Source organism: Babylonia areolata, chromosome 25, assembly GCF_041734735.1.
Source record: "Babylonia areolata isolate BAREFJ2019XMU chromosome 25, ASM4173473v1, whole genome shotgun sequence".
Lineage (NCBI taxonomy): Eukaryota > Metazoa > Mollusca > Gastropoda > Neogastropoda > Buccinidae > Babylonia > Babylonia areolata.
In genome coordinates, this window is record NC_134900.1 from 9,643,471 (window position 1) to 9,659,264 (window position 15,794).

General features: G+C 46.9%; 1 protein-coding gene across 3 annotated transcripts in view; it reads left to right on the forward strand.

Annotated features, from left to right (window-relative positions):
* The window catches only part of LOC143299406 (uncharacterized), a 59,138-nt gene extending 52,128 nt beyond the window's left edge, over positions 1–7,010 (forward strand). For all 3 annotated transcript variants that reach the window (XM_076612589.1, XM_076612588.1, XM_076612587.1), the window contains 4 exons: positions 1,906–2,006; positions 3,308–3,373; positions 5,557–5,691; positions 6,839–7,010. In XM_076612589.1, the coding sequence (XP_076468704.1) occupies positions 1,906–2,006; positions 3,308–3,373; positions 5,557–5,691; positions 6,839–7,006 (470 nt within the window). In that variant the 3' untranslated portion in view covers positions 7,007–7,010. The remainder of the gene's footprint in view (positions 1–1,905; positions 2,007–3,307; positions 3,374–5,556; positions 5,692–6,838) is intronic.
* Positions 7,011–15,794: the final 8,784 nt, after the last annotated feature.

The following is a 15,794-nucleotide window of genomic DNA, read 5'->3' on the forward strand; positions in this document are numbered from 1 at the left end:
AAAGACAAAGCTGAAAGTGAAACGCCATTGCAGAGGAGGAGTCATTGATCATACAGCTCTCACTTTGCTGTTGGCCCAACTGTGAGCTTATGTCAATCTGTGATGTAGTCTAGACAGCAGCAGCCTCGTTGTTGTGATGGTGATGATGGGTGATGCAGTGTGTGTGGGGGAGGTTGTGTGGTGGTGATGGTGGGTGATGCAGTGTGTGTGGGTGTACAATGGTGTGTGGGGGAGGTTGTGTGGTGGTGATGGTGGTTGATGCAGTGTGTGTGGGTGTACAGTGGTGTGTGTGGGGGAGGTTGTGTGGTGGTGATGATGGGTGATGCAGTGTGTGTGGGTGTACAATGGTGTGTGTGGGGGAGGTTGTTTGGTGGTGATGGTGTGGGTGATGCAGTGTGTGCGTGTGTACAATGGTGTGTGTGGGAGGTTGTGTTGTGGTGATGGTGGTTGATGCAGTGTGTGTGGGTGTACAGTGGTGTGTGTGTGTGTGGGTGGGGGTTGTGTGGTGGGGATGGTGGGTTTTGCAGTGTGTGGGGGTGTACAGTGGTGTGTGGGGGAGGTTGTGTGGTGGTGATGGTGGGTTTTGCAGTGTGTGTGGGTGTACAATGGTGTGTGGGGGAGGTTGTGTGGTGGTGATGGTGGGTGATGCAGTGTGTGTGGGTGTACAATGGTGTGTGTGGGGGAGGTTGTGTGGTGGTGATGGTGGGTGATGCAGTGTGTGTGGGTGTACAATGGTGTGTGGAGGAGGTTGTGTGGTGGTGATGGTGGGTGATGCAGTGTGTGTGGGTGTACAGTGGTGTGTGTGTGTGGGGGGGTTGTTGTGGTGATGGTGGGTGATGCAGTGTGTGTGTGTGTGTACAATGGTGTGTGGGGGAGGTTGTGTGGTGGTGATGGTGGCTGATGCAGTGTGTGTGTGTGTGTACAATGGTGTGTGGGGGAGGTTGTGTGGTGGTGATGGTGGGTGATGCAGTGTGTGTGGGTGTACAGTGGTGTGTGTGGGGGGAGGTTGTGTGGTGGTGATGGTGGGTGATGCAGTGTGTGTGGGTGTACAGTGGTGTGTGGGGGAGGTTGTGTTGTGGTGATGGTGGGTGATGCAGTGTGTGTGGGTGTACAGTGGTGTGTGGGGGAGGTTGTGTGGTGGTGATGGTGGGTGATGCAGTGTGTGTGGGTGTACAGTGGTGTGTGTGTGTGGGTGGGGGTTGTGTGGTGGTGATGGTGGGTGATGCAGTGTGTGTGGGTGTACAGTGGTGTGTGGGGGAGGTTGTGTGGTGGTGATGGTGGGTGATGCAGTGTGTGTGGGTGTACAGTGGTGTGTGTGTGGGGGGGTTGTGTTGTGGTGATGGTGGGTGATGCAGTGTGTGTGTGTGTGTACAATGGTGTGTGGGGGAGGTTGTGTGGTGGTGATGGTGGGTGATGCAGTGTGTGTGGGTGTACAGTGGTGTGGGGGGGAAGGTTGTGTGGTGGTGATGGTGGTTGATGCAGTGTGTGTGTGTGTGTGTGTGTGTGTACAGTGGTGTGTGGGGGAGGTTGTGTGGTGGTGATGGTGGGTGATGCAGTGTGTGTGGGTGTACAGTGGTGTATGGGGGAGGTTGTGTGGTGGTGATGGTGGGTGATGCAGTGTGTGTGGGTGTACAGTGGTGTGTGGGGGAGGTTGTGATGGTGGGTTTTGCAGTGTGAGTGGGTGTACACTGATGTATGGGGCAGGTTGTGTGGTGGTGATGGTGGGTGATGCAGTGTGTGTGGGTGTACAGTGATGTATGGGGGAGGTTGTGTGGTGGTGATGGTGGGTGATGCAGTGTGTGTGGGTGTACAGTGATGTGTGTGGGGGAGGTTGTGTGGTGGTGATGGTGGGTGATGCAGTGTGTGTGGGTGTACAGTGGTGTGTGGGGGGCGTTGTGTTGACAGCTGAACAGACAGTACCCATGGAGTCCCGCAAGAACACCACGCTCAGCGCCCTGTTTGGTGCTGACTCCGCCTCTCCCACTGACCACTCTGACGTCACCAAGGTCTGTGTGTATGTGTGCGTGTGTGTGTGTGTGTGTGTGTGTGTGTGTGTGTGTGTGTGTGTGTGTGCGTGTGTGTGTGTGTGTGTGCGTGTGTGTGTGTGTGTGTGTGTGTGTGTGTGTGTGTGTGTGTGAGTTAATGTGCGTGTGTGTTCATTGTATTTTATTGTATTTCTATTTTGTCACAACAGATTTATCTGTGTGAAATTCGGACTGCTCTCCCTGGGTGATATACTTCCGATACATGTATGAGAGACAACAATTTCCATGTGAGTGATTAATAAAGTGTGATTTCTCTGTGTCAAATCCGGGCTGCTCTCCCTGGATGATATCATGTCAATATACTTCCGATACATGTATGAGAGACAACGATTTCCCTGTGAGTGATTAATAAAGTGTGATTTCTCTGTGTCGAACCCGGGCTTCTCGCCACAGCGCAGCGCCACCCTTTTTTCTTTCTTTCTTTCTTTCTTTTTCTGTCTGCGACTGTATTTTGGTTTACTATCAAAGTGGACTTTTTTTTATCTACAGAATTTTTCCAGGGACAACCCTTTTGTTGCTGCGAGTTCTCTTACGTGTGCTAAGTACATGCTGGAAAAAAAAAGAACCTCGGTATTTCATTCTCGTCCGAAAGACTAGTACCCAGACCAACACACAGGGTCCAGTGGACGCGGTGCTGGTGAAAATCTCTGTCCATTGTAGAGACTCGAACCCGTGGACACTCGTTTCCTAATCGGGCGTGTTACCCACCAGACCACCCCCCTACTGTGGCCTACAGTGGAGTGATGGCCTAGAGGTAACGCGTCCGCCTAGGAAGCGAGAGAACCTGAGTGCGCTGGTTCGAATCACGGCTCAGCCGCCGATATTTTCTCCCCCTCCACTAGACCTTGAGTGGTGGTCTGGACGCTAGTCATTCGGATGAGACGATAAACCGAGGTCCCGTGTGCAGCATGCATTTAACGCACGTAAAAGAACCCACGGCAACAAAAGGGGTTGTTCCTGGCAAAATCCTGTAGAAAAATCCACTGCGATAGGAAAAACAAATAAAACTACACGCAGGAAAAAATACAACAACAAAAATGGGTGGCGCTGTAGTGTAGCGACGCGCTCTCCCTGGGGAGAGCAGGCCGAATTTCACACAGAGAAATCTGATGTGATAAAAAGAAATACAAATACAAATACAAAAATGAGGCCGGGGACTGAACCCCAGCCCCGCAAGCCCTGCAGGCCTGACGTGTGGGTGGGGGGCCCTGTGCCTGTCCCCACAGCTGACTGGCCCGTGTCCTCTCTCTCTCTGTCCCCAGCCAGCCAAGCTGCCTCCCCCGCCCATGTTCGTCAACGTGCAGACCCTGACCAAGGGAATGGTCTTTGTGAGTACACCACCCTCTTTATTTCTTCATTCCTTCTTCTTTTGTTTTACCTTTATTCGTTCCTTCCTTCCTTCCTTCCTTCCTTTCATTATCAACGTTTAGACTCTGACCAAAGGCATGGCCTTTGTGAGTGCATCACCCTCTTTAATGATTCATACCCTTCTCCCTTCATTCCATCCTTCATTTATCCATTCTCTCCTTCACTGTCAACGTCCAGACACTGACCCAAGGGACTGTCTTTTGGAATGACTTCTTCCTCCTTTCCTCCCTTTGTTTCTTCCATCCTTCCTGCATTCCTTCTTTTATTCCTTCCTAACAGTTCTAGTGGCAGTGGGGTAGCAGTGGCAGTGGGGTGGCTGTGGCAGTGGTGTAGCATTGGCAGTAGGGTAGCAGTTCTAGTGGCAGTGGGGTAGCAGTTCTAGTGGCAGTGGGGTAGCAGTGGGGTAGTTGTGGTAGTGGGGTAGTTGTGGTAGTGGGGTAGTTGTGGTAATGGGGTAGTTGTGGTAGTGGGGTAGCAGTTCTGATGGCAGTGGGGTAGCTGTGGCAGTGGGGTAGTTGTGGTAGTGGGGTAGCAGTTCTGATGGCAGTGGGGTAACAGTGGCAGTGGGGTAGCATTGGCAGTGGGGTAGCAGTGGGGTAGAAGTGGTAGTGGGGTAGCAGTTCTGATGGCAGTGGGGTAGCATTGGCAGTGGGGTAGCAGTTCTAGTGGCAGTGGGGTAGCATTGGCAGTGGGGTAGCAGTGGGGTAGAAGTGGTAGTGGGGTAGTTGTGGTAGTGGGGTAGCAGTTCTGATGGCAGTGGGGTAGCTGTGGCAGTGGGGTAGTTGTGGTAGTGGGGTAGCAGTTCTGATGGCAGTGGTGTAGCATTGGCAGTGGGGTAGCAGTGGGGTAGAAGTGGTAGTGGGGTAGCTGTGGCAGTGGGGTAGTTGTGGCAGTGGGGTAGTTGTGGTAGTGGGGTAGCAGTTCTGATGGTGGGTAGGAGTGGCAATTGGGTTGCAGTTCTGGTGGCAGTGGGGTAGCAGTGACAGTGGGGTAGCAGTTCTAGTTGCAGTGGGGTAGCAGTTCTAATGGGGTAGCAGTGGCAGTGGCAGTGGCAGTGGGGTAGCAGTGGCAGTGGCAGTGGGGTTGCAGTTAGCGAAGACATCAACAATAGGCGTGAAGATGATTACACAGTACTGGTTTTAAGAAATGTGTATGTGTATGAATGAGTGGGTGAGTGAGTGAGTGAGTGAGTGAGTGTGTGTGTGTGTGTGTGTGTGTGTGTGTGTGTGTGTGTGTGTGTGTGTGTGTGAAACTGAGGATCTATTTTCAGTGCATAGGAAAACATACTGACACAAACAGATGAACAGATGAGCAAGCATGAAATGAGGAACATTCATAATAAATGTGACAGAAAAGTTTGCATCACAACAAACATCAAAACTATTTGGTCCAGTTTTCACGCTCCCAACGTGAGGTTAAAGCATTGTGACAATACAATGCATTACATTACATAACATTAGATCATATCATATTATATTATGTTATATTATATCATATAATATTTCTGTTTGAATTATGTACATTGCCTTAATTTCTCTTTGTTTGCTATTGATTCCGATGTTGAAATTTAGGTCAGTGCATTGCAGTGATCCATCACATGTGAAATACAATGAACAGATGTGTTCCAGTGTCATTTCTGCTGATGTCTTCAAGAACGCCACTGTCATTATCATCATCGTCATTGTCGTTGTTCCCCTCTTTCTCTTTTCTTTTCCTCTCTCTGATTTTTCTCTTACATTTGCATTGGGAAAAGACAAGAACTCATCTCCGATGACAAAGGATTTTTTTTTTAAATTAAAATAACGGGGACTTCCCACGATTTCTCACACATTGTGAGCGCCCCACACCCCCACCCTCCACGATTTCTCGCAATTGAGAGAAAACATGGGAGGGGAACAAACCACTATTTCTCGCAATCCCACGATTTCTCTCAAAGTGAGAGAAATTGTGGGATTGCGGAGAAATCGTGGGCTGACATGGTTCAGTGCATTTACATGAATGCCTTTATTGCTGCTGTTTAATCAAGTCATGTTGAAGGATTTGGTGAGTAGATGTCTGGGTTTGTTTTGCCCCTCGTGGTGGTGTAATTTCTCTCTAGAGCTGTGGGCAGTGAGGTGATCCCAGTGTTGCCCTATCTGCCCAGGGTCTGACGGACCTGTTCTGTGAGAACCAGCCCAGTGTGTCCCTGGTCAGCAACGGGGCGGAGTGTGTGTCCATCAGCAAGAAGCTGTTCATGGAGCACGCCTCGCATGCCTTCATCACGCGTATCCGTGAGGACGTCAGTATCAGATGGATAGATAGATAGATAAATATGTAGATAGATAGATAGATAGATAGATAGATATGTAGATATATATACAGACAGATATGTAGATAGATAGATAGATAGATAGACAGACAGATATGTAGATAGATAGATAGACAGACAGATAGATATGTAGATAGAAAGATATGTAGATAGATATATACATAGATACATAGATATGTAGATAGATATGTAGATAGAAATATAGATAGATAGATAGAGTGGTGGGTGGATGGGTGGATGGATTGATTGACTGGTTGACTGATAGATTGATTGAGATCTCACTTTCTATCTTTGTGAACTGAAAAAGATGAAATGATTTTTTTTTCGGGTGTTCGTTTGACGATGGTGGAGAAGAGTGGTCCTATACGAGTTGTGAAGCCAAGATTAATTTTCCACGCCATTCTGGTCGTATTTTCCACATGCCATTCTGGCCTTATTTTCCATGCCATTCTGGCCTTATATTCCATGCCATTCTGGCCTTATTTTCCACATGCTATTCTGGCCTTATTTTCCATGCCATTCTGGCCTTATTTTCCACATGCCATTCTGGCCTTATTTTCCACATGCCATTCTGGCCTTATTTTCCATGCCATTCTGGCCTTATTTTCCACACGCCACTCAGGCCTTATTTTCCATGCTATTCTGGCTTTATTTTCCATGCCATTCTGGCCTTATTTTCCACACGCCACTCAGGCCTTATTTTCCATGCTATTCTGGCTTTATTTTACTTGCCATTCTGGCCTTATTTTCCACATGCCATTCTGGCCTTATATTCCATGCCATTCTGGCCTTATTTTCCACATGCTATTCTGGCCTTATTTTCCATGCCATTCTGGCCTTATTTTCCATGCGCCTTATTTTTTCGGTTTTACATCGTGAAAAAAACAACCGTCCTACCGAGATGCAAAGTGACTTGTGATTCCTTGCCTTTGTACTTCAACAATTCGATGTTACTTTTTATGGATAGTTTGGTTTCATTTTCATCTTCCTCATCACAATTCCCTCATCCATTCCTCACTGCTCTTTCCTCATTCGTTCCTCATTCCTCCTCACTTCCCTTTCCTCACCCCTATCCTCACCGCACTCTCCTCACCGCCACCCTGGTTACCTCCCTCAGATCTACCCGTACCCCAGCGAGGAGGCCCTGCAGGAGAACCTGGAGAGCCAGGTGGTGTGGGACTTCCAGCGTCGTCAGGTCCTCACCCACCTCGTGCAGGACCTCGCCTGGAACAGGGCCGACAAGAACGACGCTCGCCTCAATGTGGCGCCTGCCCTTGGCTACTGACACCGACAGGGGGAGGCGTGGGGGTGGGGGGGGGAGGGAGGGGGGAGGTGGGGGGAAGGGAGAATGGAATGGGTAGAGGGGGAGAGAGAGAGAGAGACAGAGAGAGGGAGAGAGGTAGGGAGGGAGAGAGAGAGTGACGGGGGGGGGGGAGAGGGAGAGAGGGGAGGAGAGAGAGGGGGGAGGGAGAGAGAGAGAGAGCCCGAAGTATGAAAGGAACGATGTGTGATGGCCTAGCTCATGTTTCATTTCATTGTTGTTTTTGTTTATAATAAAGAACAGCCGTGTTCACAATGTATGTGTGTGTTTTGTGTTCTGCCGTTCATAACATAGACGCTTCAGTTGTTGTTGTTATTGTTGTTTTGCTCTGTGTGTGTGTGTGTGTGTGTGTGTGTGTGTGTGTGTGTGTTTTCCAGTGGAGAGTTAGAGAGCAGCGTCCGATGTTTTTACTCACCTCGTCAAATCTTTCACGGTCTTTCAACATAACGCTTTGGACGAGGCGATCAACCGAGCTACCGGCTGCAGCATGCACGTAGTGCACACGTAAAACAACCCACGGCGAAAGAGTTGTTCCCAGCAAAATTATGTAGAAATTTCCACTCTGATAGCAAAGCAAATAGATTTGCAGACAGAAAGAAAAGAAGAAAAACAATGTTGGCGCTGTGCAGTGAGGACACGTCTCTCTGGGGACAGTAGCGATGATTTCACTCACAGAAGTCTGGTGTGATAGAAAGTACTACTGTCACACAATACGATATACCTGCTGCTATGAAATACTTTGAAGATGAGGGTTTAGGCCTTGGGTTAAATGATTACTTTGCCAAATAAACTACCTGATGAGTGAAGCCTTTGTTTTCTTGTGTCTGTCAAAACTTCCTGAATACATTCCTCATGGCAGCTGCTCTCTCAGTCACATGTTTTCATTATGAACTGAATAGTCGACATTTATGTGTGACTCTACTGAGAAACACACTGAACGGTTGTGTGTTAACGCAGACGTGGATTTTGCCCGCCTCCAGGGAGAAATAACTCGTGCATGTTGTACTGACAGTGTCAGAGGTGAAAGTATTCGGCAAAAGGAATGCACTTTTCCCTGTCCAAACCAAAGACTCTTCTGGAGCATTTGTTGCTGGGTTTTTTTGTGTGTGTTTTTTGTTTGGTTGGGGTTTTTTTCAACATTTTTTATTCAGACAAAGGTTTACAGATACAGAATTTACATGTTTTGTGCATTAGAAAGTATAGGGTAAGCATATAATTAAGTTCTAAGTACTGACAAATCTATAACAGCAAAACATATGTTCAATGTCAAAGTTCCAAGGTAGCATTGAAAAGCTTAATCTTGTATCAAACAGTTATAAAGTGCCCGTTTTTCCACAGACTTGTTATATTCCATAGTTATATTAAAGGCATACTTGTCTACTTCATGTGCCTGTTTGAGGTCTTTTTTGAACATTTGTAATGTTGGTTTTACTTTGTTGATTCTACATTTGTATACATAGAATTTAGCTATCAATAAGATATATGAGAAACAGTCATCAGTTTTCATTTTGTTATGTCCAAAAAGCACCAGTGTGTCGTTCAGGTTAAGTCTATTTGTTGCTGTTTTTGTTTTGTTTTTCGCTCATTATCTGATATGCTTCGTCAGACAGGGCACGTCGTGCGAACAGAGTCCCCAAGCAGCTCCTGTGTGACGAATTCTGCCTTGGCAAAAGAAAGCGAGAAAGGGCCCTCAAAACACTACAAAGATTGCGTAACAACCAACATTGCGCATGCTGGAATCTCCTCAAGCAATGAGACAAGCGTGCACAGGAAAGGACCAGCTGGCGTACTCTGACAAAGCCGGCACGCCACAGCTTCGAGAAGAACGGCCGCAGCAGCATCGCCGAGTCCTGCGAGAAGAGGAAGCCAACAGCAGCAGCAGCAGTGCCCAAAAACCCGGACAGTGTCCCTGCCCTCACTGCGGACACCCATGCACATCCAAACTGGGACACCATAGCCACATGCCAGTCCACACCAAACTGGGACACCATAGCCACAGTCCACACCAAAATAGGATACCATAGCCTCATGCCAGTCCACACCAAACTAGGACACCATAGCCACAGACCACACCAAACTGGGACACCATAGCCACAGTCCACACCAAACTGGGACACCATAGCCACAGTCCACACCAAACTGGGACACCATAGCCACAGTCTACACCAAGCTGGGACACCATAGCCACAGTCCACACCAAACTGGGACACCATAGCCACAGTCCACACCAAACTGGGACACCATAGCCACAGTCCACACCAAACTTGGACACCATAGCCACATGTCAGTCCACACCAAACTGGGACACCATAGCCACATGCCAGTCCACACCAAACTGGGACACCATAGCCACATGCCAGTCCACACCAAACTAGGACACCATAGCCACATGCCGGTCCACACCAAACTGGGACACCATAGCCACAGTCCACACCAAACTGGGACACCATAGCCACATTCTACACCAAGCTGGGACACCATAGCCACAGTCTACACCAAGCTGGGACACCATAGCCACATGCCAGTCCACACCAAACTGGGACACCATAGCCACAGTCCACACCAAGCTGGGACACCATAGCCACATTCTACACCAAGCTGGGACACCATAGCCACAGTCTACACCAAGCTGGGACACCATAGCCACATGCCAGTCCACACCAAACTGGGACACCATAGCCACATGCCAGTCCACACCAAACTGGGACACCATAGCCACATGCCAGTCCACACCAAACTGGGACACCATAGCCATATGCCAGTCCACACCAAACTAGGACACCATAGCCACATGCCGGTCCACACCAAACTAGGACACCATAGCCATATGCCGGTCCACACCAAACTAGGACACCATAGCCACATGCCGGTCCACACCAAACTGGGACACCATAGCCACAGTCCACACCAAGCTGGGACACCATAGCCACAGTCTACACCAAGCTGGGACACCATAGCCACAGTCTACACCAAACTGGGACACCATAGCCACATGCCAGTCCACACCAAACTAGGACACCATAGCCACATGCCGGTCCACACCAAACTAGGACACCATAGCCACATGCCAGTCCACACCAAACTGGGACACCATAGCCACATGCCGGTCCACACCAAACTGGGACACCATAGCCACAGTCCACACCAAACTAGGACACCATAGCCACATGCCAGTCCACACCAAACTGGGACACCATAGCCACATGCCAGTCCACACCAAACTAGGACACCATAGCCACATGCCAGTCCACACCAAACTGGGACACCATAGCCACATGCCAGTCCACACCAAACTAGGACACCATAGCCACATGTCAGTCCACACCAAACTGGGACACCATAGCCACATGCCGGTCCACACCAAACTGGGACACCATAGCCACAGTCCACACCAAACTAGGACACCATAGCCACAGTCCACACCAAACTAGGACACCATAGCCACAGTCCACACCAAACTGGGACACCATAGCCACAGTCCACACCAAACTAGGACACCATAGCCACAGTCCACACCAAACTAGGACACCATAGCCACAGTCCACACCAAACTAGGACACCATAGCCACATACCAGTCCACACCAAACTAGGACACCATTGCCACAGTCCACACCAAACAAGACTGAAAAATGCTCAGACGTCATGGTGGGATTCTACGGACTACGAAGAAGAAAGATGATTTCTTTGTTGTTGTTTGGTATAATTATTGTTATGGAATATGCTGCATTATGTGTGTGGATCTGACAATGAAGATCACGTGGTTGGGCTTGTGACACAAATGTCATGTGCAATGTGTGCATGAAGTGGAATCATATTCATTTATCACACACACCTTCTCTCTCTCCCTCTGTGTGTGTGTGTGTGTGTGTGTGTGTGTGTGTGTGTGTGTGTGTGTGTGTGTGTGTGTGTGTGTGTGTGTGTGTTGGGATGCCCCATTAAAAGGTTTCCAAAACACGATGATGGTGGTCACTGAGTGGCGAGGTAAGTTGTGTGGAGGCTTTGGTGGTGTGGAAAACAGGAGGAGGGGATAAATCAATCATGCTCTTCTGCTTCAGTTTCGTGCTGCTGCTGCTGCTGCTCTGTGTGTGTGTGTGTGTGTGTGTGTGTGTGTGTGTGCTGTGCCCTGTCTGTTTCGCTATCTGTAAATAAAGCCAGAATAGCATGGAAAATAAGGCCTGAGTGGCATGTGGAAAATAAGGCCAGAATGGCATGGAAAATAAGGCCAGAATGGCATGGAAAATAAAGCCAAAATGGCATGGAAAATAAGGCCAGAATGGCATGGAAAATTAATCTTGGCTTCACAACTCGTAAAGGACCACTTTTCTCCACCAACGTCAAACGAACACCCGAAAAAAAATCATTTCATCTTATTCAGTTCACAAAGATAGAAAGTGAGATCTCAATCAATCTATCAGTCAACCAGTCAATCAATCCATCCACCCACCACTCTATCTATCTATCTATATATCTGTCTGTCTATCTATCTACATATCTATCTATCTATCCATCTATATATCAATACGGTCACCGGGGGACCTCTGCCCCAGTGTGTCAGAAAGACAGCCCTCCAGCCCCACATGGACATAGGGAAACTGTCGACGCTGCTCAAACAGCTACACAGCTGTGCTGACTGGTATACCCAAGTATTTTGTGTTGATTAATCGATTAATTTATCGATTTTATTATCTACTTAAATATGATAGTGAATATCTATCTATCTATCTGTCTGTCTATCTGTTTGTCTTTCTATCTATCTGTCTACCTATCTGTCTGTCTGTCTATCCGTCCGTCTTTCTGTCCGTATTTCTGTCTTTACTTTCTGAGTTTTCAGGCCAGAACTGTTTTCTCGATTTATTTTCATGCGAAAGATCAAGTTCAAAATAACCTATTTTATTAGCTAGATATCTATCATTTGTATTGTTCGGTTCAACCCGTGCACACACACACACACACACACACACACACACACACACACACACACACACACATTCCAATATAGGTACCGTTCGCTTGGCCATGTCGGTAATGATTCCCTCCTCCAGTTATTCCGAGCTGGAGAAGTGAGCGACAATGCCGGCACAGCATGGCCCTGTTAGGTAAGACAAAGGTAAAGGTAAGACAAAGGTAAGACAACGTGGGAGTAAGGATGGGGGTGTGTGAAAGTATCACTGCCACTTGGATGACTCGCTATCTACGTGTGACATATTCCGAGCCTTGTCGTTTTCAGCGTTTGATGACGTACTAACCTTTTTTTTTCTCTCTCTCTCTCTCTCCGTCAGAGGAGAGCTGCTGCATTGTTTGGATATTTGTGACATTTACACCACGGCAATACCAGCACTATTATCGTCAGTGCCCAGTTCTCGTCAGGCACTGCTGTTAGTGCACGCCGTTCACAGCAGCCAGGGGCCCAGTGGTCATGTTCCTGGCTAGTAACCGAGTGTGCAGAGGTTCGAATCCTACAGACGGATTTTTACTCATACCACCCACCTCCACTAGACCTTGAGTGCTAGTCTTATGAATGAAACGATAAAGCGAGGACCGTGTGCAGCATGGACTTAAAGCACGTAAAAAGAACCCACGGCAACAGAAAGGTTGTCCGTAGAAAGAAAAAAAAATCTGCAGAAGAATCCACTTTGGTAGTAAAACTTCCAGACAGAAAAACAAAGAAAAAAGGTGGGTGGCATTGCACTGGGAGAGCAGCCCGATTTACACAGAAAAATCTGTTGCCACAAAAACCAGTGCACTACACTACGCTACAATACAGTACAGTACAGTACAATACAATATACTACACTACACTACACTACAATACAATGCAATACAATACAATACAATACAGTACAGTACAGTACAATACACTACACAACACTACAATACAGTACAGTACAATACATTACAATAACAGTACAGTACAGTGCAATGCAATACAATACAGTACAGTACAGTACAGTACAGTACAATACACTACACTACACAACACTACAATACAATACACTACAATACAGTACAATACAGTACAGTACAGTACAATACAATACAATACAGTACAGTACAGTACAATACAGTACAGTACAGTACAATACAATACAATACAATACAGTACAGTACAATACAATACAATACAATACAGTACAGTACAATACAATACAATACAATACAGTACAGTACAATACAATACAGTACAATACAATACAATACAATACAATACAGTACAGTACAGTACAGTACAGTACAGTACAATACAATACAATACAATACAGTACAGTACAGTACAGTACAATACAATACAATACAATACAGTACAGTACAGTACAATACAATACAATACAATACAGTACAGTACAGTACAGTGCAATACAATACAATACAATACAATACAGTACAGTACACTACAGTACAGTACAATACACTACAGTACAGTACAATACAATACAGTTCAGTACAGTACAATACAATACAATACAGTACAGTACAATACACTACACTACACTACAATACAATACAGTACAGTACAATACAATACAGTACAGTACAATACATTACAATAACAGTACAGTACAGTACAATACAATACAGTACAGTACAATACAGTACAATACACTACAGTACAATACAATACACTACAGTACAGTACAATACAGTACAGTACAATACAATACACTACAGTACAGTACAATACAGTACAGTACAGTGCAATGCAATACAGTACAATACATTACAATAACAGTACAGTACAGTGCAATGCAATACAATACAATACAATACAGTACAGTACAATACAGTACAGTACGTGCATTGTCTTTTTGTTATTGCATGATTGTTTTGTCTTGTTCTCTATGGCTCCAGATTCGGTTGTTGTTTTTTTTGTGTTTTTTCCTTGGAGGTGCACGGAAACTGTGTTAGTGGGACTGGTGTTGTGTTGATGATGAGTTGTCATGACAAGTATGATGATGCTGATCGTTGTGACTATGGTGATGACTATGATGATCATCGTCGTCATGGTAACGATGACAGATACAGACTCATGCTTGTGCTTTACACGGAGCTAGTTAGCTGCGATCCAATAGATTTTTTTGTTGTTTTGTTTTGTTTTTTTGTTTTTTGTTTTGCTCTGTGACGGGATAACATTTCAGACTTTCTGAAAACGCCCCCTCACCTTCCTGGGAATGCAAAACATCCACACACCGTGTATCCGTGATGAACGCGCGTGAGTGCGTCTCTCCTTTTTTTCATGGTCCTCTGTGTGTGTGTGTGTGTGTGTGTGTGTGTGTGTGTGTGCTGACCTGTCTATCCCCATTTGGAATGGAGGCAGGTCAAAGTGTTCGCACAGGGTATTGTTAAAGTCGACCTTTGCAAAATCCAGCCAGGGTTTTTAAACTGAACTCACTTCATATCTTGTGCCACCACATTTACCTTACTTGGGATGGAATCGTTTTTCTTTGGGGAGGGGTAGGGGTGGGTAGGGGTGGGGTGGGGGGTGGAAGGGAGGGGAGCGTTGAGGAAGGGGGGGTGTGATAGGGTGAAAAGAATGATCATGGCGATCTCTGAAGCTGGCGGTGTTTCTATTTCTGTGCCCAGAGGGATGTACCTGCACTCTCTCTGTGTACTGGTCATGGCGACTAAAAACAGAAAGAACGAGGTGTGCTTCTTGTTCGAAACATTAATGAAAACAGAAAAGGGGTGGATGAAGTTCTAATTGTGGACTTTATCAGGAGAGGAGGGTTCTAATTCGGGACTTTAGCCGGAAAAGAGGGATTCTAATTCTGGACCTTAGCAGGAAAAGATGGTTCTAATTGTGGACAGCAGGAAAAGAGGGTTCTAATTGTGGACCTTATCAGGAAAGGGGGGTTCTAATTGTGGACAGCAGGAAAAGAGGGTTCTAATTGTGGACCTTATCAGGAAAGGGGGGTTCTAATTGTGGACAGCGGGAAAAGAGGGTTCTAATTGTGAACCTTAGCAGGAAAGGGGGGTTCTAATTGTGGACAGCAGGGAAAGAGGCTTCTAATTGTGGACCTTATCAGGAAGGAGGCGGGTTCTAATTGTGGACCTTAGCAGGAAAGGGGGGTTCTAGTTGTGGACCTTAGCAGGAAAGGAGGTGGGTTCCAATTGTGGACCTTAGCAGGAAAGGAGGTGGATTCTAATTGTGGACCTTAGCAGGAAAGGTGGGTTCTAATTGTGGACCTTAGCAGGAAAAGAGGGTTCTAATTGTGGACCTTAGCAGGAAAGGAGGGTTCTAATTGTGAACCTTAGCAGGAAAGGAGGGTTCTAATTGTGGACCTTAGCAGGAAAGGAGGGTTCTAATTGTGGACCTTAGCAGGAAAGGAGGTGGATTCTAATTGTGGACAGCAGGAAAAGAGGGTTCTAATTGTGGACCTTAGCAGGAAAGGAGGGTTCTAATTGTGGACCTTAGCAGGAAAGGGAGTTCTAATTGTGGACCTTAGCAGGAAAAAAGAGGGTTCTAATTGTGGACCTTAGCATGGAAAAGAGAGTTCTAATTGTGGAAAGGAGGTGGGTTCTAGCCCCGAACGTTGGTAGGAAAGGAGACAGGAACGTTGGCTCTAATGCTGGACCCCAGCAGAAAGGGAGGGTGTGTCCAAAAAAGCATTGTTTTCTGAGTCGGGGGGGAAGAGGGGGGGGGTGGGGGTGAGGGAAAGCAGGTGGGGTTGAGGGGAGTGGTGGTGGTGGTTTGCGTCCCGCCCTCCCTGTGGCATCAACATATTTATGGTCAAATCGGACAGACATGCGCTATAG